Source organism: Gekko japonicus, unplaced genomic scaffold (assembly GCF_001447785.1).
Source record: "Gekko japonicus isolate JY-2015 unplaced genomic scaffold, Gekko_japonicus_V1.1 scaffold1319, whole genome shotgun sequence".
In the NCBI taxonomy this organism is placed as follows: domain Eukaryota; kingdom Metazoa; phylum Chordata; class Lepidosauria; order Squamata; family Gekkonidae; genus Gekko; species Gekko japonicus.
Window position 1 is genome coordinate 417,955 of NW_015160251.1, and position 26,575 is coordinate 444,529.

At 48.8% G+C, this 26,575-nt stretch overlaps 1 protein-coding gene across 1 annotated transcript in view; it reads right to left on the minus strand.

Annotated features, from left to right (window-relative positions):
• Positions 1–26,575, minus strand: part of ERCC6 (excision repair cross-complementation group 6) — a 77,115-nt gene that overhangs the window by 36,215 nt on the left and 14,325 nt on the right. The window contains exons 4-6 of the mRNA XM_015414199.1: positions 22,730–23,432; positions 10,450–10,578; positions 4,436–4,594 (exon numbers count right to left, since the gene is read on the minus strand). Of these exons, the coding sequence (XP_015269685.1) occupies positions 4,436–4,594; positions 10,450–10,578; positions 22,730–23,432 (991 nt within the window). The remainder of the gene's footprint in view (positions 1–4,435; positions 4,595–10,449; positions 10,579–22,729; positions 23,433–26,575) is intronic.

Here is a 26,575-nt window from a genome sequence, read left to right on the forward strand (position 1 = left end):
CAAGACCACTATTTTTCTACCAGCTGGTATGCTGTGTTATTTAATGCGATACCACATTCATCGCTCCGTTTCCACAGGAAGTACACCACCACATTTCACATAAAGCTGAACACATCAGCTATGGCTTTCCCACATAAAGACGAATAAAGATCAAAAGTGAAGAAGAAAGGGAACACGGTAATTCCAAGCTACTGGGCAATCGGGAAAGGAGGACCACCCTACACTATTCTGTATCTTGGGGATTAGTCAGCTTTTTGCAGGACAGGATCTTCCGGGGGGGGGGGGGACCCTCTCACTCATAAATTATTCGGTTCTCAGGGTAATATATTGGGCACTTTAAAAAAAATTGAATTATATATCCCTCGATGCCATATTAATAATGAGATCTGGGCTACAATCCAAGGCACCTTGCTTTTCCATTATGGATCACAGGATGTGAACAGTGACGGCTAACTGTCCGACTCTACTGTTTAGATACTAGTAGCAGTTGTGAATATATTTTTTTGAAGAAGGGGTGATGCTACTGAGGAAGCAAAGATCCAATTTTCACCTCCAACTTCAGAGATCGTGTTGTTTCCTCAGTCTCAAAGCAAGCCAACTGAAAGGAAGGAAGGTGTGGGATTTAAAAGACAAAAAACAGAAACGGCGTTATGGTGCAGAGCTAGACTCCAGTCCGGTAGCATCCTGGAGACCAATAAGATTTCCAGGGCAGAAGCTTTTGAAAATTAAAGCCCCCTTCGTTAGATCATCTCATGGATCTCTAAAGTGCTCCTGGACTCAAACCGAGTCCTTCTACCGCAGGCCAACACGGCTCCCCACCTCAAACTAACTATCTGTCCATTATTGAAAGAATTACATTTCATGAGGTGTGACTTGACTTCCAAACACTAACGGCTTGGAATCTCTGCCTTGAGGCTGGGCTTCTGAAAGAAGTCACCTTCTCTCTCACCTGGGTGAACGAGCTCCTACTCCAAAGGCACAACAGCTCCTATTTGTCTCAGAAAGCGTGTTTTAAAAAAACCAACAAGCAGGGATGCTCACGTCTCTTCACGCTTAGTTAAGAAGCCTCCCGTGGCCCCCGTGAACCAAATGTGGCCTGGCTGTATGTGTATTTCGATTAAAAGGAGCCACACTTCCCACAATACCTGTAGCCACAGCTGCCGTGGCAAGTCTCGGGAACGAATCCTCAAAGTGACAAAAATAAAATGGCAATGTGATGTCATAGGAAGGGGGGGGAAGCCGACGAAGCACGTAACCAATCATGACACTCACAGTCAATGTTCCCTCTAAGCTGTGGAGTCCTGTGAGCAAAAATTCTACTCTGTGAGCTACTGGCATTGAAGTCGTGAGCAAGCGATTTGGATACTGCATAAATATTTGCTCTGGAGCCATCCTTCCTGAGCTGAGAGTAAAATGTGTGAGCTGGAGGCTAAAAAACTGTGAGCTGGCTCACACTAACTCAGCTTAGAGGGGACACTGCTCACAGTCCACTCTGCGACTTGTTTTACAAGCGCCCGTGCCAAGATCCAAGAACTAAACCATTGCATTTTAGGGCAGCTCTCCACCTTCATGCTAGCAATTACTCCCGTTGAGGGTGCAGGAAGCCAATCAGTTGTAAATGCTACAGAGAGAATGCTACTTTAGACGGTGGGCTAGGGAAATGAGCTGGTTAAAAAGCTTAAAAATCAGCAAGATTTACGGACAAACAAAAGACAGAATCGAAAAAGGATGCAGCAAATAAAACTATTAATAATACAGATACCAACACAGATTGACACAAATGGGCATGTATCCAGCGCAGTGCACGGGCAGCCTGAGTGAACACAGGGACTCCTGCAGAGCATAATAGTGTCAAACCTGTCCTCGGGGCCTCAGCATAATACAGGGAAGCAGGGTAACATACATTAATTCACATCCTGCAATCCTGGGGAGAGTGGATGTCTTCCTCCTTTTCCTTTAACAGCTGGCAACGAACAGGCCCTGCATCCGGCACAGGGCCACGGCGAGCATCTCCGACCAGAACCAGGAAGGCCTGAGCTCAAATCCCCCCCCCCCGAAAGTAAGTGGGATAACTTTGGGACCGTCGCCGCCTCCCAGCCTAATATCACATAGTTGCTGTGAGGATAAAATGGGTGGGGACGGGAGAGAAGAACGTAACAAAATTTGATAAATAACAGTGAAGTGGATGCTCTCTTGTGAGTCAGTGTTCAAAAGCCAAAGCAGGCGCACATGCACGAGGGCGAGAGCACCACTTCAGAGATCTGTGATACAGGAAAGCCAAAGGGTGTCCAGACTCTGAATGAAAAGGAGCCCGGCCCGCCTCCGTCTCCGGAACTAAACGGGAGGGGTGCCACAGCACAGATGTACCTTTCCGCCACTCCCATTAAGTCCAGGGGACTGGCATGGGAAAGCCTTCCAAGTGCCCGTGTTTTGAAATCTACAAATATCTTGAAGACACATATAGGAGGGTGTTAGGTACAGACTGTATTATAGAGAATTATGCTGAGGAAGGTCTCCTCACGAATCAAGTTATGCTAAAGAATATGGCTACGACAGTTGGACTATAAAGGAAGGCCGAGCGCCGAAGAATAGATTCTTTTGAACTATGGTGCTGGAGAGGACTCTTGAGAGTCCCTTGGACTGCAAGGAGATCAAATCAGTCAATCCTAAAGGAAATCAACCCTGACTGTTCCCTGGAAGGCCAGATAATGAAACTGAAGCTCAAATACTTTGGCCACCCAATGAGAAGGGAGCACTCGCTGGAGAAGAAGGCCCCGATGCTGGGAAAGATTGAAGGTCAAAGAAGACGGGGACGGCAAAGGATGAGATGGCTAGACAGTGTCATCAATGCAACGAACATGAAGTTGAGCCAACTTCAGAGGACGGCGGAAGACCTGGCGTGATCTGGTCCATGGGGTCACGGAGAGTCGGACTCGACTGTGCGACTGAACAACAACAAAAGAATAGCGGGGGAGCCTCTAGGAATACGCTGCACTTGAAGCACACAGCTTTGTCTACGGCATCTATATTACACTGCTGGTGTAATAAGTTACAGTACTCCATTCATCTGAGTCTCAAAGGTGCCGCCACGGGGACTGCAAGCTCTGTGACCCTTCCCACCCTTAATATAAATTTGGAAAAGTAAAAACTGAATCGGCCCATGTTCCCAGCCAAAGAGCCATCACAACCTTCTGGTCTCAAATATGACACAGACACACACACACACAGGCCTCTTCAGGAAGAGGAGCACAACCGAAGACCCATCCACTCATTGGGTTTTCCGGGAGTTTTGAGCCACTTCGCCGACTCCCCTGGACTCAGAGCCACAAATAACTTCCTACTTGAGGTTTCAAGGAGGGGTGATGGGAAGAAGGAGGTTTATAAGATTATGCATGGGAAAGAGCAGGTAGGGAAATAGGTACTTTTCTCCCTCTCTCACACTACAAGAACTCGTGGGGGCACTCCAAGAAATTGCTGAGCGGTCGGGTTAGAACGGATAAAAGGAAGTACTTCTTCACCCAAAGAGTGATTCACACTTGGAATTCACTGCCACAGGAAGTGGTGGCGGCTACAAGCATGGACGGCTTCAAAAGGGAATTAGATAGGCATATGGAGCAGAGGTCCATCAGTGGCTATGAGCCACAAGGTATAGATAGGGGCTCTGCGGCAAGGGATGCTCTGTCATCTTGGTGCTTGGGGGGGGTGGGCAACAGTGTGAGGGGCACCTAGTGTCCTGGCCCCACTGGTGGACCTCCTGATGGCACCTGGTATTTCTGGCCACTGTGTGACACAGAGTGTTGGACTGGATGGGCCTTTGGCCTGATCCAACATTGGCGTCTCTTATGTTCTCTTATGTTCTTATGAAGAAGGTGAGGAGGGATAAGGAGCCAATGTGAAGGAGGTGGGATCGCATGCTCAGAGCCACCCTTGACTCTCACGTTCATCGCCACGGAGAGGCTCGCGACTTCCTGTCTGCTGGGCAAAGTCGTGGGGCCGCTGCCTGGCCACTGCAAATATTGTGCCATAAAACATAATACCGTCCACCTAAAGGGAACTGCATCTAATTGAAAATTCCATACTGCGTAAACTACTGATATTAACATAATTGAATTTGTAAGCAATCCATTTGCCACTAGCTCACCTTAAGACACAATATTGACCCAAAAATATCTGGTGAGGCTCATCTGCCAAATGAGCCATCGGTGCCTGGAATTCATTAAGAGTGTTACATGTTTAATTTTTTCCTGCCCTCCAGCCCCATTGTCTCGTAAAAAATTTTTTTCCCTTTGATGTCCCCCCCCCCCCACTAAAAGAATTAAAGGAATACTGTAATTGAAATGTCGTTAATAATTCACAGGGCCCTCCTCCCCAGCAATCCATCCAATGAAATATTAATTGAGCTCCACAGACTGATTGTCTGCCGAAGAGCACTTGCCTGTAATTTGAACCGCGAGTCCTGATCTTGCTGTAGCTGAGACCTGCCAAGAAGGCAATTATCTGGATGGTTTTGCCCAATCCCATCTCGTCTCCCAGAATTCCTCCCGCCTGCTGGCCGTGCAATTCCCAGAGCCACCTAACACCTGTCTGCTGGTACCTACAAATAAGAAAGCAAAAGGAGACGGGCAAAGAGCGGCTTGTAACAGAAAGTACTCATGAATTAGTCATTCACAGCAAGGTTCAAAAGCTAGTTACCGTAACATGCAGCATGTGTGTTTTACATGAGCCCTGCATTTACAACATCATGCATTTTTTATACTGTCAGGCATTAGATGCGATACACTCGTCCTCCTCACACGGCATCCAAGGAGTTCTAATTAAGCCGAGACATGATAATTAGAGGGTATTTTACTGGGTGTATTTTTGTGAGAGCAGCCCCTGACGGTTCTTTCAACCACCAAATGCAATGGTTTTGCCAGTCCATTATAAAGGAGGACTGTTAAAATGTAATGGAGTGTGACAGAGGGGAGGGCTCGGTTACCAGGCAGCTGCTGTTGAAAGACACACACCGTAAACAGTGAAGGGGGGGGGGGCTCTTTACCAGCAGCACTACCTGATACCACAAGGCGTGACTTAGCAGGAGCAAGACAGAAATCAAAGAGTTCTGATCTCTGTCTCCCCTGATTTGGAGGCAGGGGGAAGGGACATACAGTCAGCAAGCACCGTTTTGTTTTTCAGGTGTATACCATTTAAAACCAACTATATAAACCTCCTATAGAACATGGCTGCATTCAATAATCCAACAATGAAATGATCCAGTGGAAACAATAGAACCACAAGACTTAAAGTAAAGGTTCCCTTGCTCGAAAGCCAGTCAAGTCCGACTCTAGGGTTGCGGTGCTCATCTCTGTTTCCAAGCAGAAGAGCCAGCGCTGTCCGAAGACATTTCCGTGGTCATATGGCCGGCACAACTAAACACCAAGACGCACGGAACACTGTTACCTTCCCACCGAAGCGGTACCTATTTATCTACTTGCAATTTCTTGCTTTCGAACTGCTAGGTTGGCAGAAGCTGGAACCAGAGATGGGAGCTCACTCCATCATGCGGCACCCGGGTCTCGAACTGCTGAACTACCGACCTTCCACAGCCTGCAGTTCAGCGTCTTAACCACTTGAGCCACCGCAGCTCACTTACATAACAACTAATTAGAAGCCTGGCGGAAGGAAGTCTTGCAGGCCCTGCAGAAGCTAACAACGCCCTGCAGGGCACACATATTCTCTGACAAAGCATCCGGCCAGGATGGGGCCACCACAGAGAAGGCCCTTGACGTGGGAGAGGAAAGGTGAGGCACCACCAAAAAGATTGTGTGATGAGGGCAAGCAGGAGATGGGGGTGTGTGTCTACGAGCAGTTCCTGTTGCAAAAGCAAGCTGACATGGACAGCCACGTCAGTTCTGCGTAGTTAACTGAGAAGTGGCTAAGACTTCACTTACAAGCGAGGAGCTAGGATAGAAAAGAAAAACACAGATGCCAGTCCAATAAGTCATTTAGACTGGAGGACAGAGTGTGGTCGCCAACATACAGGGATGTAAAATGCTGGCAGAGCATTCCAAGACGACCTGTAGGACAAAACTCCATTCCCTCCAAGGAATAATGGGGTAAAGCTACTAAGGACATCTTGCAAATCCCATAATTTAGTAATTCCACAGCCTTGGAATGCAACCAGCAGCACAAAGGCAATGCTCTACTAGAGCAGAAGACTTTTCCGCCTCCCTTTGATGGTTTGCTGATTGGCTCACTACCACGGATGCTTCTGACGACACTTACTGAGGGGGAGGCATCGCTTTGTTTCACCGAGAAGCCTTTAAATGAGGAGGAGGCCTAAAGAGCACACGCCAGACAAAACGTACAGGCCCCACGGAACAAAGGCTGCGTCCAACCGGCACCCTTAAGACCAACCAAATGCGGAAGCTTGTGCCTTGCATGAAACTCAGTGGGTCTCCAAGGGGCCCGGCCGGACTCAACCTTTGTTCTGCTGCTTCAGACCAACACGGCTCTGCCCCCGCCTGGATCAGGCCCTACGAAAATGGACAGTGTGCCCAATAAAGAGGCGATGCCGCCATCGGAACAGCACTTCGAACAGGGTTAGAGATGCCGGATTCTCTGCTGACAGGGGCAGCGAGGGGTGGTGGGACGCGCGGTCCAGGTGCAGCTGGCTCCGTGGCAACCTCTCCTGGGGGTTTCAGGGCAAGAGACGAGCAGAGGCGGTTGGCTGTTGCCTGCCTCTGCGTAGCAACCCTGGACTTCCTTGGTGGCTTCCCACCCACGTACTAAGCAGGGCCGATCCGGCGTAGCTTCTGAGACCTGATGAGACCGGCCTCGCCTGGGCCATCCACGTCAAGGCACCAGGGAAGACCTACTAAGATCTTTGTCTGGGTCTGAATGGCCGTCAGTTCCTGAAATGGCAGCTTTGTGTGGAGGTAGAAGAGAAGAGAGAAGAGGTTGGATTTATGCCCCGCCCTTCACTTGGAGTCTCAGAACGGCTCACAAACTCCTTTCCCTTCCCCTCCCCACAACAGACACCCTGTGAGGTGGGTGGGGCTGAGAGAGCTCTGACACAAACTGCTCTTTTTCAAGGACAGCTGTGCCAGAGCTTGTGACTGACCCAAGGTCACATCAGCAGGTGCAAGTGGAGGAGGAGTGGGGAATCAAACCCGGTTCTCCCAAATTAGAGTCCGCACACTTAACCGCTACACCAAGTCTATTAGTGAAATTCTACAAATTAGGGAGTGTGTCTTATCTTAATGTTATGATTTCTATGTAAGTTTTATATAACTGCTTTGATGGTTATTGGTTTATGAGACTGGAGGACTATCAACCCGCTTCACTGGAGAAGTTGGCTGCTTGAACAGTGTACATGTGTAAGCTTTTGTGTAACACGATGCATGTCGATCTATGCACGTTATTTCTTAACCTAGTTTTTTAAAAAAGCATTCCTGAAATGAAGAAATATGTCTCACCACAGGAACAAGACAGTCTTCAAAACAATTATGAAAGCAGAATCCACATATCCAGAGAATTCAGTAGCTAAATGGGAACCGCGAGGTTCAGAGGATGCGTTTTAACAAAGGGGCAGCTGCAGAGAAAAGCAGGGAAAGGAGCTGACAAAAAGTAAATTCAAGTGGAACATCCAGAATCTGCAGTTTCTTTTGCCTCTCCTGTTTCCCTCAATACTATTCCACAGAAAACAGCCCCAACAGGGTGTTTTGCTACCTGCAACTAACCTAATTATAATACCATTTTCAGGGGCACAAAAGGAAGTCAACTGCTGTTGGGACACCTGCTTATTGTACTTTTTAATTGCTTATTGTCTTGATGCACACACACGGGAATAGAATATAACAACCAACAATCTCTACCCCCCCCCCCTTCTAGGTTCAGCGCTGTGACTCTGAGGCCTCAATTCCTGCTTGTGTCCGGCCTAGGGAGCTCTGAAAGCTTAGATGCCGAAACTCTTGCTGGTTTCTAAGGTGCTGCTGGACTCGAATCTAACTGTTGCTAAAGAGCCAGTCTGGTGTGGCAGTTAAGAGCGGCGGACTCTAATCTGGGAGAACGGGGTTTGATTCCCCACTCCTCCTCATGCAGCTGCTGGAGTGACCGTGGGTCAGTCACAAGTTCTCTCAGAGCTGTCCCCTCAAGAGCAGTTTCTGCCAAGAGCTCTCTCGGCCCCGCCTCCCTCACGGGGTTTCTGTTGTGGGGGAGGGGAAGGGAAAGGAGCTTGTCAGCCGCTCTGAGGCTCCACGTGAAGGGCACGGGGTATAAATCCAATCTCCTCTCCTCCTCTGGGTGACCAGAAAGTGCAGAAAGAGGCCTTTTGGAAAACAAGCTTTTTTTCTCAACAAGGACCACGCCTCTGCCCTTATTCACCATTTCACAGACAACCCAAGACAAGATTTCGGGCTTCAGAAGGCTGGCCGAGAGAAATAAAGCCGGTTGGGGGGAGGGGGGGCTTGTTTCAGATTGGGTCCAGCTGCCTGGACTCCTCTCCTGCCATCTTCCTCCTCCACGAGGGCCAGGCTGACGACACGCTCCCTTTTCTGCTGCGGAAAGCCCCGCTGCTCGACAGCCCTGCGAGTCAGAAAGACCATTCAGCTCCATTGATCTTTTTTAACCACTCAGGAGGTTTTGCCAGCTGAGTCACGTACGCGCGGGGGATGCCCTGCATCAGGGAAGCTCTTCTTGCCAAGATCCATCTTCAGTTGCCTGTCTCGGTCAAATTCCCTTGGTAACAGACCCAGGGATTTGGAGGATGGCTCCAGCAGCCTCACCCGCTACACTACTGAGTCCACACAGCAGCCGCAGGGGACCCTGCTGACCAAGCGGAGTTCCACTGATGCGCAAAAACTCGGCTGAAAATCCCAGCGTCAGCCCATGAGGGCATCAAGCCACAGGAAGTGGTATACTGAGGCAGCTTCCCACTCACCCGGTCGGGAGTGTTTGCTTAAAACTGACCAATTAGGCAGCAATGGCCCCTCGGGGTTTCACAGTCATGAAGCCCGTACAGGATGGGTAACACCCCTACCCAGCTAGATAAAAAGTGGGCAGATGCAGGCAAGAGAGAGAGAGAGAGAGAGAGAGAGACTACTTCTTCAGTTCGCTGCAGAATGCCAGTGCAGACTTACACACTGTGCCGTACTTTCGATCCTTTCCCTGCTTACATTAGAAGCCCTGCTGGATTCAGACCAGGGAGGGTCCATCTAATCCAGCATCCCGTCTCTCACAACGGGGCCAGCCAGTTCCTCCGGAGGGCCAGCAACAGGGCAGAGAGGCCGAGGCCTTCCCCTGATAAGAACCTCAGAAGAGCCCTGCTGGGTCAGCATCTAGTCCAGCCTCCTGTCTCACACAGTGGCCAACCAGATCCTCCGGAGGGCCAACAACAGGCCATGGCGGCCGAGGCCTTCCCCTGAGAAGAACCTCAGAAGAGCCCTGCTGGGTCAGACCAGGGAGGGTCCATCTAGTCCAGCCTCCCGTCTCTCACAGGGGCCAGCCAGTTCCTCTGGAGGGCCAGCAACAGGGCAGAGAGGCTGAGGCCTTCCCCTGATAGGAACACCAGAGGAGCCCTGCTGGGTCAGGTCAGGGAGGGTCCATCTAGTCCAGCCTCCCGTCTCTCACAGGGGCCAGCCAGTTCCTCTGGAGGGCCAACAGTGAGGCACAGAGGCCGAGGCCTTCCCCTGATAGGAACCTCAGAAGAGCCCTGCTGGGTCAGGTCAGGGAGGGTCCATCTAGTCCAGCCTCCCGTCTCTCACAGGGGCCAATTGGTTCCTCTGGAGGGCCAACAGTGAGGCACAGAGGCCGAGGCCTTCCCTGATGTTGCCTCCTGGCTCTCTGGGGACTCAGAGGTGTGATACCTCTGAACGGGGAGCAGCAGAGCAAGATTAGAGACCAGCAGCAGCACCTCACAGACCAACAAGATTCCCAGGGGGAAAGCTTTCCAGAATCCAACCTCCCTTTGTCAGATCTCTTCATGGAGATATCACACAGGGAGCTTCGACTCTCTGAAGGTTTCGAGTCCAGGAGCTTGGTCTTTAAGGTGCTCCTGGATTTGAAATCGTGCTCTTTCAGCGCAGACCAACACGACTACCCACCTGAAACTGTCTTCACGGAAGGCAACACATTTAGCTGCACGGAGTGGGAATCTACCCGCAGCTTACATTAGGCCAGCCCAGATCTCGTAAGCGAAGCAGGGTTAGCCCCGCCTAGTATTTGGATGGGTTGACCTCAAAGGAATACGAGGGATGTGACGGCGAGGCAGGCAGTGGCAAACCACCTCTGAAACGTCTCTTGCCTTCAAAACAGGTCTAGTGGTGTCTAATGCTAAAAGAGCTAGAACTTCTGGCTGCCAGACAATCTTAGAATCTCCTGGCTATTCCACACGCACACTGCCGCACGGTAATAATAATTATTAGTTTAAGTTACCAGACTTTTCCCACTCGCCCCAACGGTGATACATACTTGAAAAGCTTCTTATAGAGAAAACCTGGCACACGGAAACTCTCGTCAAATTCGGCATCGCTTTCGTCCGGATCTTCCCCTGCCATCAGTCGCCCGTGGCGGTCTTTCAGCTGCTGTTTTCGCCACCTCCTGCAATGACAGAAAGAGTCACCACTTGCCTTGACGATAGCAGGCGACACCTGCCGTGGCGGTTTATGCAACCAGCACGGAAGAAAAGCTAAACCGGAAGGAAAAGAAGCCACCCCTGTGGACCAGCAAAGAGGAGGGTGGATTTTGACATAGGAGACCTGGGCCCAGGTGAGCCGCATGCTCTCTGGGGGATCTCGGATGGGGCAAATGTGTCCAGACTGGGTTTGTGCACTAAATACAGGGTGTCCACTGGACACAGGAGGGTGCAACTTCACAGGTCTTCTAGGAAGGCAACTCAGGAGCAGTGGAGGATGTGCTACAGAGTCCAAGAGCCAAGCAAACCAGACCCTGCCCCTCCCGCCACCACAGTTATGATCTCAGGTGCTACCAAGACCAATAATAATAATAATAATAATAATAATAATACACTACACCCAACAACACTGTCAGGAAGTACTAAAACCCTCATGCTGAACTTTCACCAGACACTCTGCTACACAGCCTTATTCCCAGAGAAATGACCAGTCTGCCGTTTTCACAAAAGGATCATGTAATGTGACGTGAGATGAATTTATTGCCAGACAACGTAAAAACGAAATCAGATGGGAGCATTAATACACGCCAGTGGGGGGCGGGGTCTGTGTGCCCCCCTGCCTGGACGGGGTCCTTTGCCAGGAACCTCCCAGTCCAGTTATTCACTTGCATATGGAAAACCACTTGACATAACGCATCAATACAGTCCCCACCACCACCACTACGAGCCAAGAAAAAAACAAACCTCACACCACTAAGAAAGGAAGGACTTGCAAGACGGATCCCCTTGCTGATTCAGACGCGTTTCGGTTATTATGACAGAAACAGAGAATGGATGAGGGAAATTACTTTTTAAAATGTAAAAGCGATTTGAAAGGTTCCATTTCCCACATGGGCACTGTGGCGCTCCCGCCCGCTCCGCGGGGGAGTCCCTACCCCCAGTCGCCGTCCCGCAATGGCGCTTGCCCCTCTTTGCAAGGGAACGGGAGACCTCAGAATGGGGCCGGCTACCTGATTACCTCGCCAAGGCAAACCTGCGCCCGCAAGAGCCACTGGAGGCGTCTGCCACGCCGCCTCTCTCCGACCGTTGGTCAGCCCGCCTCCGTCCTCTCCTCTGCCTCTCTTCCTCCCCGGTCTCCCTTTCTGTTCCCCTTTTATCCTCCCCTCCACCCTGTCCCTCTCTCTCACTGGCTGTCGGGCTGTCCTTCGTCAGTAGTCCCACCTCCCAATAAGAGCTCAGACACTCTACCAGGTGTGGGGGCCCCGCCCGAGGCACTATGTCCCACCTCAACCTCCTCTTCCCCACACTGAACCTTCCCAAGTCCCTCAGCCTTTCCTCACAGGGTTTCTTGGTCTCCAGGCCCCTGATCATCCTCGTCACTCTCCTCTGCACCCGCTCCATCACTTCTGGTCAAACGCCACAGTGCTGTTTTACAAAGACAAGGGAAAGACAGACGGCCACATCGTGAGCTACCTGTCAGTCTTACAAATGAGTCCCAGCCAATGTTCCCTCTAAGCTGTGGAGTCCTTTGAGCAAAAATTCCACTTTGTGAGCTACTGGCATTAGAATTGTGAGCAAGTTATTTGGCTACGGCATAAATTAGTTTGCTCTGGAGCCTTCCTTCCTGAGCTAAGACAAAAACGTGTGAGCCGGAGGTTAAAAAACTGTGAGCCAGCTCACACTAACTCAGCTTAGAGGGAACACTGGTCCCAGCCCTGGAAAACAACCATAACAAAACAACCCTTGTGTGCCTCCAGCTGCCAAAACTTACAAGGCGCTTACCAAAGCGGACCAAAACCACAACTCTGTTTTCACGTGCTCTGGCAGATGTCCCAGTTGGTGCCAGAAGAGACCACGTTCAGACTCCACCAAGCCCTCTCATCTCTAGCCAGATAAATAAGTCCAGGAAAACATCCCCGGGGGAGGGGGGGGGACAGTTTTGCTCCAGTGTCCACATGCTTGCCTCCTGTGGTGTATATCTCTTTAAGATTAAGTTGTATCGTTTCTATACACCTGAAAAGGATTGAGAGAGGCACTCCTCCCTCTCTCCGTTTTTAAGCCTTCTTCCCTGCAGGTCGGGGCTTATCTTGTATTGAGGAAACTATTGAATAAACGAGGTCGTGGACCTGAACTGTGTTGTGCTTGTGAGTACGACTGCACCGCTATAATAAGAGACATTACATGGTGTCAGAAGTGGGCAGAGTCTAAGTACCCCGGGGTATCCACAGTCAAACGGAATGGCGGAGAGGACAATTCAATCAATAAAGCAAGTGCTGAAAAAGGCTGAAGAGACACATACAGATCCACATCTAGCACTCTTAGAGTATAGAAATACACCGATAACGGATATGGGGTATTCCCCAGCAGAAATACTCATGGGAAGAAAATTAAGGACTAAGTTGCCCATAACAACAGAGATGCTACAGCCTAAAGTAGCAGTTGGGGTGAGAGAGGACCTGAAGAAACGGCAGGAGAGACAGAAATATTATTATGATCGAGGAGCAAAACCACTCAGGCCATTGAAAGAAAATGAGAAAGTATGGGTGGAAACACGGGCGGGGTGGGCGCCAGCTAGGGTCATACGCCGGTGCGAGCAACCTCGAGCATATCAGGTGGTGACAGATAATGGCCAAGTGTATATAAGAAATAGACGGAGGCTCAAAGCTCAGAAAGAGGGGGATACTAGAGAAAATATCGAAAAAGGAGAAGAGAGGAGAAGAGAGAAAATGGTGAGGTACCAGAATATCATAGGCAATCGATATATGTTACCGCACATGGTAGATCAGTGTTTCGACCTGAAAGATATGGATTTTAAAAATTTAATCATTGTTTTAAGTATGTTATTATCAATGTAATCCTCATTGTTATTTTAACTATGAAAGGGAGATGTGTTGTATATCTCTTTAAGATTAAGTTGTATCGTTTCTATACACCTGAAAAGGATTGAGAGAGGCACTCCTCCCTCTCTCCTTCTTCCCCGCAGGTCGGGGCTTATCTTGTATTGAGGAAACTATTGAATAAACGAGGTCGTGGACCTGAACTGTGTTGTGCTTGTGAGTACGACTGCACCGCTATAATAAGAGACATTACACCTCCAACTGTCTCTGCCAAGAAAGAATAGGACGGTCCATCTTAGTGACAAATTAATTTATGAAATAGTAGGTTCGTCCAGATGGGCAACCACGTCGGTCTGAAGCAGTTGAACTATTTTTTAATCCAATGGCAGTGTGCATGGACTTTGTTGGTCTTGAAGGTACCACTGGATTCAAAACCTGTAGGAGGTTTGTGTAAGAGTAGACTGCCTTCCTAATTTTATCGGCAAGGTAAGAATCATGCCTGATGAATAAGCTTTATCCCTTAGTTGTAGTTTTTCCGGGCTGTGTGGCCGTGGTCTTGGCACTGTAGGACCTGACGTTTCGCCAGCAGCTGTGACGGGCATCCTCAGAGGTATATCACAGAAAGATGGAGTCCTCTCTGTTTCAATGTTAGAAGAAAAAAGGTAGGCAGGTAATTTATATCTCCTCAGGAAGGTGGGGTAGGGCTGAGTCATTATCTTGTAGGAGTTCCCCAGGCTGTGACGTGCTAATGGAGGAGCTTTCCTGCGGAGGTTCTTTTGCATACAGATTGGCTGTTGAAATTCTAATCTTATCCGTAGTGCTACTGTCAGATGTAGAGCACTTTGTGTTTTTCAGGACAGGAAACCATGCCCTATTCAATGATTTTTAAACGCTCTTCTTTCCTGTTGAAATGGTGTTGATGTTTATGAGAGTTTCAATGGCTTCCCTGCGTAATCTGACATGGCAGGCTTTATTCCCTTTAGAGGAGGAGGAAGAGGAAGCAGGGCGCCCCCTGGTGCCCACCAGGAAAACTGGCCTGATTCCACAAATTGCACAGAGAAGATTTTCACAGGGTCAGCTCTCGCCAGATCTCAAAAGCAGAGCAGGGCCTGGCTGGGCCTGGCCAGAATTCGAATGGGAGACCTCCAAAGAATGCCAGGGTCGTGACGCAGAGGCCGGTAATGGCAAACCACCTGTGAACATCCCTTGCCTTGAAAACCCTACGGGGTCGCTATAGGTCAGCTGTGACTTCGTGCCTCCCCCCCCCCCCAAGCTGAAAAACTGATGCACAGCAAGCGGCACGTCCGTCGCCACACAAAGGATGTCATGAGAGTCGGGCACTCCAGCACACAACAGCCGCCCTTCCCAGGTTAGTTGGGCATAGATTATTTGCACATGTGATTACCAGTTTGTACAGGGCACCCCAGTCCATGCAGCTGGGCCCAGTGGAGGCTGGCTGCTGTGCCGAATGTCTGGATCAACCCTCAGCTAACAACAGCACACAACACCTTCATCTGACTAGGCAGTGGGTCCCCTTCCTCGAGCACAATGATCTGGCTTCAGTGATCCACGCTATGGTCACCTCAAGGCTAGACTACTGTAATGCTCTCTACATGGGGCTGCCCTTGGGGCAACTTCGGAAGCTGCAGCTGGTGCAAAATGCGGCAGCCAGGTTGTTGATGGGTCTCCCCAGGTGGGAGCACATCCAGCCTGTGCTGAAGTCATTGCACTGGCTTCCAATAGCATTCTGGATTTGCTTCAAGGTGCTAGTTTTGACCTTTAAAGCCCTAAATGGTCAGGGGCCTGCCTATCTGAGGGACCGCCTTTCCCCATACATTCCTCCAAGAGCACTGCGGTCTGGATCACAACACCGCCTGCCCCCCCTCGGGCCTAAGGAGGCCAGGTTGATGGTAACCAGGACCAGGGCATTCTCCCTGGTGGCACCAACGCTGTGGAACAAGCTCCCCAATGAAATTAGAGCGCTACGGGACCTCCAGCAGTTCCGTAGAGCGGTGAAAACTGAGCTGTTTCGCCAAGCGTTCAAATAAGAACTGACTGCACCGGCTGGGTCACACTAGCACTTTACCACAGGACGCGGCCGTAATTATTTAGCTTTACTGTATTTATTCTATTTTATATCTGTAAGTGCTGGTTTTATATTGTATGTTGTTTTTAATTGCTGTAAGCCGCCCTGAGCAACTTCGGTGGGAGGGCGGGGGAAAAGCCTAAGTAAATAAATAAAAGTATAAATAAATAAATAAGAGAAGACTTGACAGAGGTGGGGAAGCTTCACCTAGCAGACAGCAGCCTGACAATATGCAGACTTTACAGTGAAAAGGTGCCGTTCCACACCCGAGGGGGTCCCGTGTTCCCTATAGGGTTAGGACAAAAAAAAAAAACAACCCACCCCCAGAGAGGCACGAGGAGGGATGAGGACCGGATGTCTTTCGATGAGTCAGTCAAGATGCATGAACCGACGGAGGAGCACGGCACAAGCAAATTCTATTAAAGTTTTAATAGGAAGAAACCTGTGGAGGATTGCATGAAATTCTATGTTTTTTGTTGTTCCGTCACACAGTCGAGTCCGACTCTTCGCGACCCCATGGACCAGATCACGCCAGGCCTTCCTGTCTTCCGCCGTCCTCTGAAGTTGGGTCAATTTCATGTTCATTGCATCTATGACACTGTCCAACCATCTCATCATTTGCCGTCCCCGTCTTCTTTGACCTTCAATCTTTCCCAGCATCAGGGTCTTCTCCAGTGAGTGCTCCCTTCTCATTTGGTGGCCAAAGTATTTGAGCTTCAGTTTCATTATCTGGCCTTCCAGGGAACAGTCAGGGTTGATTTCTTTTAGGATTGACTGATTTGATCTCCTTGCAGTCCAAGGGACTCTCAAGAGTCTTCTCAAGCACCAGAGTTCAAAAGAATCTATTCTTCGGCGCTCGGCCTTCCTTCTAGTCCAACTCTCGCAGCCATGCATGACTACTGGGAATACCATTGCTTTGACCATGCGGACTTTTGTTGGCAGGGTGATGTCTCTACGTTTTATCATGCTGTTTAGACTCGCTATCGCTTTCCTCCCAAGGAGCAGGTGTCTTTTAATTTCATGGCTGCTGTCACAGTCTGCGGTGATCTGGAATGTTAGCAAGACTGATAACATTTTTTTTTTTCAAACTTGCTTGTATGTGAGTCAGGGTTCATCTATCTTGTAACAACGGAAACTCTACCATGGAATTGGAACACCAAACGTGGTAGCTTCTTTAACTGTTTTTGAAAAAAGTCTTTGCATCACATGTGGACACCATCAGAAAGACTATTTTACTTCCATTTATATTCTTCAATTCGGCATAAGTCAGAAGTAAAAAAAAATAGAATCTTACTAAAATAAAATATTTCCGTTCATTTAGGGTCACTGCTTGCAAGGACCATGTTAGAAGAAAACCTCTCATCTACTCTTAAAGGCCTTCCTCTCCTTGAAATTGGGGCTCATGTGCCCCTGGCTCCCCTTCACGCAGTGTGGGGACAGAAAAACCAGAATACGGCACCACCGGAGAGGCACCTTCTTGGCAGGCCTCCCCCCCACTGCAAAACTTTTAATTGGTCTCTTGCTTCAGATGTTCAGAGGAGAACCACAGCTGGCGGACTGTCAAGCTTTAACGGCACAATATTTCCACCTTGATGCGGGCACCATTTCCCCAGCAACCATCCTGAAAGCTTCATTGTGGGAAGGAAAACTAATTTTCCGTCTTTTGAAGTAAGCGGGACTCCCTGCACAGCAAAGCGCGCAACAGAGCAATCCAAGAGGACTGCCTCTCTCGCGCGGGGACCAGACTTGCCTGACTCCCATGCAGTTGTTTTCATCAACAACTAAAAAAACCCTGACAATGAATGAGATGGAAATGGGAGCAAATGACATTTATATGGCAAATTCGCTCCATTTTATCTCGGAGCGGCATTTCCCACGGTACAGATTACCTGGGGAGCGTTAGTATAAAATCGTCAATGTGGACAGCTGCAGTTTAACAGCCACAATAACTGCAGCTATGAAATTTTAGGAGATGTAATGTTTTGGTGGCAATTACAGTTATTGATATTTCTAAAATTCATTTAGGCTTTTATTGTAACTTTAGCGACTGAAGGAAATGTATGACTCAGGCAAGGATAAATTGTTACGTTCTTAATGTTATTAAAAAAACTTGTCTGAATGGATTTTAAGCTGTGAATCATATTAAAACTTTCAATCAAAATAAATTACTCTTGATGAAAACACTGAATTAAAAATGATTTAATATTGAGCTAAATCAATGGAAAAAGTACAGCTACATTCAATAAAAAAGGAAATATTTTACGGATTAATACATTTATTAATTATTTAGCATATCCCTCAGAAAGGCTTTATTCCTTTAAGCCAGAGGTATCATTCAGGTTCATTTCCACGGGAGACCCTTTAGGGAAAATCTTGTGAGCTTTGGGAGGAGAAAATCATTTACTATCTTTCAAATAAATTTCAAGATAACATAATCCTGCCTAGCAACAGCCTAACGTTGGGGATGCTCCAGGAAAATTAAAAGCAGACCCTGCTAGTAACGGCTCACAGACAAAGACATGTGACACATGTGGCACAGTGGGTATATCCCACTGTCTTAACATCCGAACTGTGTTAGTTCGAGCCCCGCGCTGGTGTGAGCAGCCAGCCTGTTGTCCCCAGCTCATCGTCCACGCAGCGATTCGAAAGCTTCGGCGAGTAGATAAAATGGGAACCACTCCTTAGAGAGGGTGGGCACGCCAATCTCCCTTATGGGAGGGTGTTAGCTGACGGTCGGGACTTCCTGGTTGAGGTTCGGAAAAGGCGGGGGGGGGGGAATTTCTCGGCCACGAAAAATCCCTGCAGTGGATGTTCCGGCCAGGCGGTGGCAGTGTGGCGATTGACATACGGGTCCTGAAGCCTGGTCGACAAGCAGCCGGGCGGAAAACGACGGAGCCGAACCAGAAGACGTCTACACCGGGCAGTGACGGCGTGTGCAATTAAATGAATATATGTTGTCTTCCCTATCCCCTACGAACATTGTTGGGTTTTTTTGTTTTTGTTTTTTAATTTTTATTTATATTTTACAAAACATATAATACATACATTAGTACTTCTGTACACATAATCTGAAGGAGTCATGATCAATTTTTTTTCCTTTATCCATTTATATATCTCTGCCCATCTTTCTTGAAATACCTTATCATCTTTCCCTTGCAAAATTACTGATAATTTGTCCATTTTTGCGACTTCCAATAGCTTCATAGCTGGTTCCTTTCTCTTAGGAATCTTTTCTTGTTTCCAATATTTAGCCCCTACGAACACTGTTAGTCCCTTGTCTATAATGAGTAACTGTACATCGCTTTGAGCCCACTGGGGAAGGCAATTAATAAATGGAAAGTATTATTATTATTATTACCTCCAGGATACGGAGTGGTGGTGGGGAAAGCGCCCTCCAGCCACAGCTGGCCTTTGGCGACCCCACAGGGCTTTCAGGAAAGACGTGGCCTGCCACTGCCTGTGCCTTGATGGCACACCTGAACTCCCTTGGAGGGCTACCATCCAGGTACTAACCAGGGCTGAGCCTGCATCGCTTCCAAGGTCTAGCTGAGATCACGCTAGCCTGGGCCAGCCCAGCCAGGAAACATAAACAATTATTATCTGGCCTCCACTATCCCCATAGCCAGCCCCACAGTTAGAGGCGATTTTATTGAATTTTATTTTATGACTAAAGGACGTTTTCGTTATTGTACAAAATTTAAGGCAAAAAAGGATCCCCTTTAAAAATAATCACATACTGCAGATAATAAAACAGCAAAAACATATTAAAAACCAAACATAAAAGTAATAAACGTGACAACAAAACATAATTACTGTAAGGTAAGACTTGTCTTTGCTTTTATCTTTGGTTTTTTGATGAAAAAAAGAACCAACCCGAGCCCTGCCATCCCTCGTGGAGGCCGTGTCGGGCTGGGCACTGGAACACTGTAGACTGATTGGCATCTGGATGGGGGCGGATTGGTAGTGATGTTGCTGTTGGACCTGTCAGTGGCGTTTGACATAGTCGACCATCAGTTACTGATCCACCGCCTCGCCGACACTGGAGTCCAGGGGCCTGCCTTGCAATGGCTGGCTTCCTTCCTTCAGGGTCGGGGACAAAGGGTGGCGCTAGGGGAGCAGCTATCCCAAAGGGACCCACTGATTTGTGGAGTGCCCCAAGGGGCAGTGCTGACCTCAATGTTATTTAACATCTACATGCACCCCCTAGCCCAGATTGCCTGGAGGCATGGGCTGGGATGTCACCAGTATGCGGATGACACCCAACTCTATCTGTTGTTGGGCAGCCAGTCTGACTCTACCCCAGAAGATCTGGACTGGGTGTTGCAAGATGTGGCTGGTTGGCTCAGACTGAGCCAACTGAAATTGAATCCAGCGAAAACGGAGGTCCTGTACCTGAGCTAGGGCAGCCCAAGGGTAGGGATCCTACTTCTGACCTTCGATGAGGCGCCATTGGTGCCAGCACCAGAGGTTAGGAGCTTGGGAGTGCTCCTGGATGCCTCACTAACAATGGAGGCCCAAGTAGCAGCCACTGCCATAAGAAAATAAGAGATGCCAATGTTGGATCAGGCCAAAGGCCCATCCAGTCCAACACTCTGTATCACACAGTGGCCAGAAATACCAGGTGCCATCAGGAGGTCCACCAGTGGGGCCAGGACATTAGAAGCCCTCCCACTGTTGACCCCCCCCCCAAGCACCAAGAAGACAGAGCATCACTTGCCCCAGAGCCCCTATCTATACCTTGTGGCTAATAGCCACTGATGGACCTCTGCTCCATATGCTTATATAATTCCCTTTTGAAGCCGTCCATGCTTGTAGCCGCCACTTCCTGTGGCAGTGAATTCCAATGCCAAATCAGCCTTTTACCACCTCTGGCTGATTAGGCAGTTGGTTCCCTTCCTTGAATACAACGACTTGGCAACAGGGATTCATGCGATAGTCACCTCGAGATTGGACTACTGCAATGCTCTCTACATGGGGCTGCCCTTGGCGCAACTCCGGAGGCTGCAGCTGGTGCAAAACGCGACGGCCAGGCTGTTGATGGGTCTCCCTATGCGAGACCACATCCAGCCTGTGCTGAAGGCATTGCACTGGCTGCCAATAGCATACCGGATTCGCTTCAAGGTGCTGTTTTTGACCTTTAAAGCCCTTTATGGTCAGGGACCTGCCTACCCGAGGGACCGCCTTTCCCCACATGTTCCCCAGAGAGCACTGCGGTCCGGGTCGCAAAATCGTCTGGCCCCCCCTGGTCTCAAGGACCCCAGGGGCCCTGGTCCTTGGCTTACCACCAACAGCCTTTGCTGTTGCCTAAATATAGAGACCAACCACCAATATACATCATCTGATTACAACACTAGTATTGGTTCTGCCTTCTGTAAGCACTGTTATAAGTACCTGGTCACTTACTAGCACTTTATGATAACGTAGAGTTTTATTATTTGTTTTAAGACTGTATATAATTTGTTACCTATATGTTTAATCTCTTTGTAAGCCGCCCTGAGCCCGCTCCAGCGGGGAGGGTGGGGTATAAATTGAATAAATAAATAAATAAAGTTATTCACAAACTCATTTGTTTCTCAACAGTCTTCTGCACTCCATCCACAAGCATTCCCCCCCCTTGCCCTCTTCTTCCATCGCTTTCTCAACTCCTTCTAGCATGAGCTGTGCCATGTTGAATCCCACAATATCCATCACCTCTATTTTCATTGTCTCATGTTTTAAGAGATTAATTGTGTTTCTATACTTTGTGGAAGATTTCACCGAATCACTTTTACTCTTAGGAAAATGGAAAAACACAAACTGCATTCACAAAAATCAAAGAAATACTGACTTTACTGACCATTTTAAAAAAAAAAAAACACTGACAAATTACTGACCAAGATGAAAAAACTGACTTTTACTGATTTTACTGACCCTTTTCCACCCCTGTAACTGGATACATTGCAAGACGATCCATTTCCAGTAAGCTTCCCCCCCCCCGCCCAACTCATGTGCTGGAAAGGCCAGCACCCCCACGCTTGGCTGCCCTACAAACCTAGCAATGGCAACTCTGCCTCCCAAGGAGCAGGATGCTTACAAGAGCAGCCAAGCTCAGCGAGTGGGCGTCAAGTGCCAGCCTTCTGAATCCCACGGCCTTGCTCGGGTCTTGCAGATGGAGGGCCTTTGTGGCTTCGGGGCCAATCTGTTGCGCACGTTGGGCCTGCCTCTTCTCCTGCTGCCTCCCAACTTTTCCTAGCATGATTGTCTTTTCCTGTGACTCTTGTCTCCTCATATGGGACCAAAAGTCAAGCTTTACAAACATTTTTTAAAAAATCAAATCCATTTTTGGAATGATGCCACTGAACTAGCTCTACCTGCTGAAGGCACTGGGATTCTCTCCCATTCTTTTGGGTCTCATTCTCGCTGTGCGGGCATCCTCCTTTCTGTCCCCGTCCTCGTATCGCCTTTCTTCTTTTATTTTAGAAATGTCACTCATGGGGATTACAGGGAGAGGCCCTCCAGACCACCCCATCAATCAAAGAAGCTCACCTGGTGGGTACACGAGAGACAGGGCCTTTTCAGTGGTAGCCCCACAATTACAAAACAGCCTCCCCAGGGAGGTGCGCCCCTTGCCTCCCCACTGTCAATTGTTAGGAGGCAGCTGAAGATGGTTTTATTTTAGAACTGTGTTTGATTAAAGCAATCCTAAACTGTGATTTTAAATTTTGGTTTTAATGCTTTTTATATTTTTTTTAATCTGTGTTGTAAGCCACCCGGAGCTCCATCAGGACGAAACACAGGTAATAAATATTTTAAATAAATAAATGAGGTCAACTGTAAGGTAAAGGTAAAGGTAAAGGTTTCCCTTGCTCGAAAGCCAGTCGAATCCGACTCTAGGGTTGCGGTGCTCATCTCCGTTTCAAAGCCGAAGAGCCAGCGCTGTCCGAAGACGTTTCCGTGGTCATGTGGCCGGCATGACTAAACACCAAGGCGCACGGAACGCTGTTACTTTCTACTATGTACTAGTACTACTGCACTACTATGTAAAAAGGCAGCTGAAGAGAAGTGGCTTCGGCATTTAAACATTTGCTACGCGCGTGACAGTTCATGTTGCAATGGGCAAGAGGGAAGCTGCTAACAAACGACTACAATTCTAGTCACTTCATTCATTAACACAATTTTATATTTCCACGATACAAAAACAGGCTTTAGACTCACCTCAGCCTCTGTTTGTAGTACTCTACGTCGCCATCGTCTTTGCATCGCTTTATGCTGCGCTTTCTGACAGAATCTTCTTCCTCTTCGTCGGAGCTTGGGGAAAAGTCATCCTCCTCGGGTTCTTCCGGAAACTCTGTCAGTGACGGATTTGTCCTTCTCCGCAGCGGAGGGTTCACTTGGTAGTCATCGGCGTCATCACGGACATGAAGCAGTTCATCCTCGGGGCCGGAAAGCTCTTCCTCACGGGCACATTCAGACTCTTCACTCTCCTCGGGCGGACCCGCTCCCTGTCTCTCCTGGGCCCTCGGAAGTCTGCCCTTGGACTGAATGTGGAGGACGTGGTTCTGCAGCTTCCTCATGTGCTTCTGCAGACAACCGTCTGTTTTGGACCGGCGCTTCCCCTTGTCCCCTTTGCCTTTGATGCCACGCCCTGGAGTTCTGGCTGGACCGTTCTCTGAACTCGCTTTCCGCTTGGCTCCCTTACGAACGGACGGCCTCTTCCTTTCAAAGGAGAGCTTGGCTTGATCCGCCAAATACTTGTCAAAGTCAGACGATTCATTGAGCATGACCCGGCGGGGCTTCTTCTCTTCCTTCTGGGGTATTTTTGTTCCAAAAGGAGTCATCTGACCAGTACGAATAAGTGCCTCCCACTCCGTTTCCTGCACTGGTGTAAGCATACTGCCAAGGGACGAGGGGCCAGCTTCTAAAAGAGGAGCCAGGAAAAAAAACCCAACAGATTTAGCCTTTTGTCACAAACAGCTTCAGAGGTGGAGAAAATCCATTTTAAAAAGGCTAAAAACCGGTTTTATTTTCATGCAGGAAAAGTGTTGTCTCTGACATTCTGAAGTTCCCTGTCACTCAAAGGAACAGTTTTGTTTTAAGCATATTGCATGAACAAATGTAAGGACTGCATGTTCAAAAGTCAGTCCATTCACATAGCAGGTGGACCAATACAGAGAAGTTGAGAAAACCAGAGAGGACAACAGGAAATGAAAAGCAATTTCTGAATCTGAGACAGAATCTGGGGGCATAAAAGCAAGGAGACGGGGGCCGCAGCAGGAACAGGAGAACAGACAACAACTTCGCTAACTAGGCACAACATGGTGGAAAGCGATGCCTCCAAAACAATAAGGCACAGGTTCAAGGTCTACTCCCATCCTCTGCTGCCACGCCTTCTCCTGAAACCCAACCAAAACTGGCAGGCAAACACAGGCTTATAACGACAAACATGCAACAGAAAAATGGTGTGCGGGAGGAAGGTCACAGCAGATGGAGCAACAGCTCAACTCACCAGGCAAAGGAATCAAACCTCAGATCTCCCAGAGGAATTTCACATTACCCTTTTTAACCCGTTTTGAAGGCGTTTTTGATCTGTCGTGGAGTAAAACGGTATAGGGCTGCCATTTCACACATGGCTTTCCCCTTCTGGTAAAGAGCTGGATCTGAAGCGGTTTGCCATTTCAGACTGCACCGCTTTTTCCCCGCCATTTTTCACCCGTGCGGGCGATCTCTAGCTTTTTTTTTTTTTTGAACGTTTGGTTTAGAGCGCTATAGTGCTATAACACAACACTCCCGGCATTCCAATGGAGTTGATATAATGCTGTTGTGTAATAGCGTTATACTGTTATAGCGCTATAAAGCAGACATTCAAAAAAAAAAAAAGCCAGAGATCGCCCGCATGGGTGAAAAATGGTGGGAAAAAGCGCATTGGAACCGGGAGAGGAAACTGAAGACTACTTGGATGTGGTTGACAAGTAAAACGCTTCAGCCCCGTTTCCTAAAGGGGACAGTAGCGTTTGTGTGTGAAATTACAAATATATTCTGGTAGGGAACTGGTTCTAAAACGGTTCTGTCTCAAATGACAGACCAGAAACCGTTTGGGAACCGTTCCTCTTCCAGATTATATCGTCTGTCTGAAATTCCTCCCAGTCAGGACAAGCCCATCTCAAGCAGGGAAAGCGCTCTCAGTCAAACCTCTGGCATCCTCCCACAGGCCTGGCTCGTGACAGCGTTTCTCCCCCTCCCCAGCAAGTAGATAGGTCCCTTGCGACCCTGCCAGCTTTGGGAGACACCCAGGAGGTTTTGATCCCTGAGGAGGTTTCGATCCCTGGCACGTTGCTCCAAGTGGAGACTAGAAAGAGGATTTTTAGATAAGAACGTGGGGAGCAATTGCAAGGCAGAGGGAGCGGCTCTGTACCACAGTCACCCAAAATTTCCCCACCCCTCCGTGGGCTGTGTGTCCTCATTTCATGTGTATTCTCTGCAGTGGCTCCCACCTCACAGAACTGGCCTGGCTGACGTCGGGAAGACCCTCCACCTGGGCCAGTGTCAGCATCCCGAGGTGGGGCAGCTGCCGGAGCCTGGGCGCCCAAATCATTGCCCTACCACCTCCTCCTCCCCGGCCCGCACGCCTGCAAGGGCTTTGCCACCTACATTTCTGGTTCCACATCCTGCCCGGCACTGCTATTGTGGCACTCCCAGCTGCGTGGACGACCCTGTATGACTGGAGAAATGGCATGCGGAACGCGTGAGCAGAGGGAGTGGGTGGGCTTGCAAATGGATGTGGGAAAGACGCACAGGCAGGGGGACACATGAGTGGATGGGTGGGTGGCATGAGCGGGGGCTCCTGGACACTCTCTGCCCCGGGCCTCCCAAATCTGGCAACTGGCCTGACCTCCACACTTACATCAATGTGCAAAACAGTCATGTCCAAGAAAGCATTTTGGTAAAGGGATTACATCTGTAGTATACTGGAACAGCACCAATGATTGCTTTGTAAGGGAGAGGTTTGTAGTCTTATCACAAGGTTTTCTATATGTAGAACCTTCCTTTTAACTGAAACCTGCTTTGTGCATTTTGTATTTCACACCCCAGACAGTCCCACCCCCTTTTTGTTTGTATTGTTGAACTATTCTGCAATCCCAGCCTTATTGCACAGTTCACTGAATACACTGATGCCTGATTGTTTCAGATTCCGTAATCCGCCCTGAATCTCAGCAAGAATTAAAACAGAATAAATACAGATACAGCCGTTGGTGGCCGACTGGGGGTTCATTTCCAACTGAACTGTGGGAAAGGATGGGTCAACAGTGGGAGGGCTTCTAATGTCCTGGCCCCACTGGTGGACCTCCTGATGGCACCTGGTATTTCTGGCCACTGTGTGACACAGAGTGTTGGACTGGATAGGCCTTTGGCCTGATGCAACATTGGCATCTCTTATGTTCTTATGTTCTTAAAGGGAGGCGGCACTGCAAAGTACTATCCACAACACACTGCTGTTCTCGTTTGTATGGCATAGAGCATTTCTTAGCATTATACATATTAAAAAACCTGAAACTGTCGATGGATAGCATTTCACTCCAAGATGTAATTCAGTCGTGGTGTTTGTCAATGTAAACACTTCCTTGCCGCTAATCTGATTAACACTTCCAATTTATTAAGAACAATGCTCTAGCGATTCTAGCAAACATCAGGAACTGAGCAGAGATTTATTTTCCTTCTTGAAGATTCCCACAAGGATACTCAGATGAGCAATTTCGCAGGTGCACAAGATTAAAGCAATCCTAAATTCCTCTGTAAAAAAGCAACCCACTGAACTTCATTAATTCACACAAACTTGAAAGAAAGGTATTCAAAGATCACTCCAGTATTATTCTGAAACCAGGCGCAAGGCCCGTTGCGGGAAGAGAGGCAACGAGCCCTAGATAGAGGCTGCCGGAGGGGGGCCCCCACGCACTGGCAAAGGAGAGCACGGCGGCTCCCTGGCGCCCAGGCTCGCGCCTCCCCCTGCCGCGCGCTGGAGGCGGCGGGGCAATCCAGCCGGCCTCGTCCCTCCTCTGTCGGCGC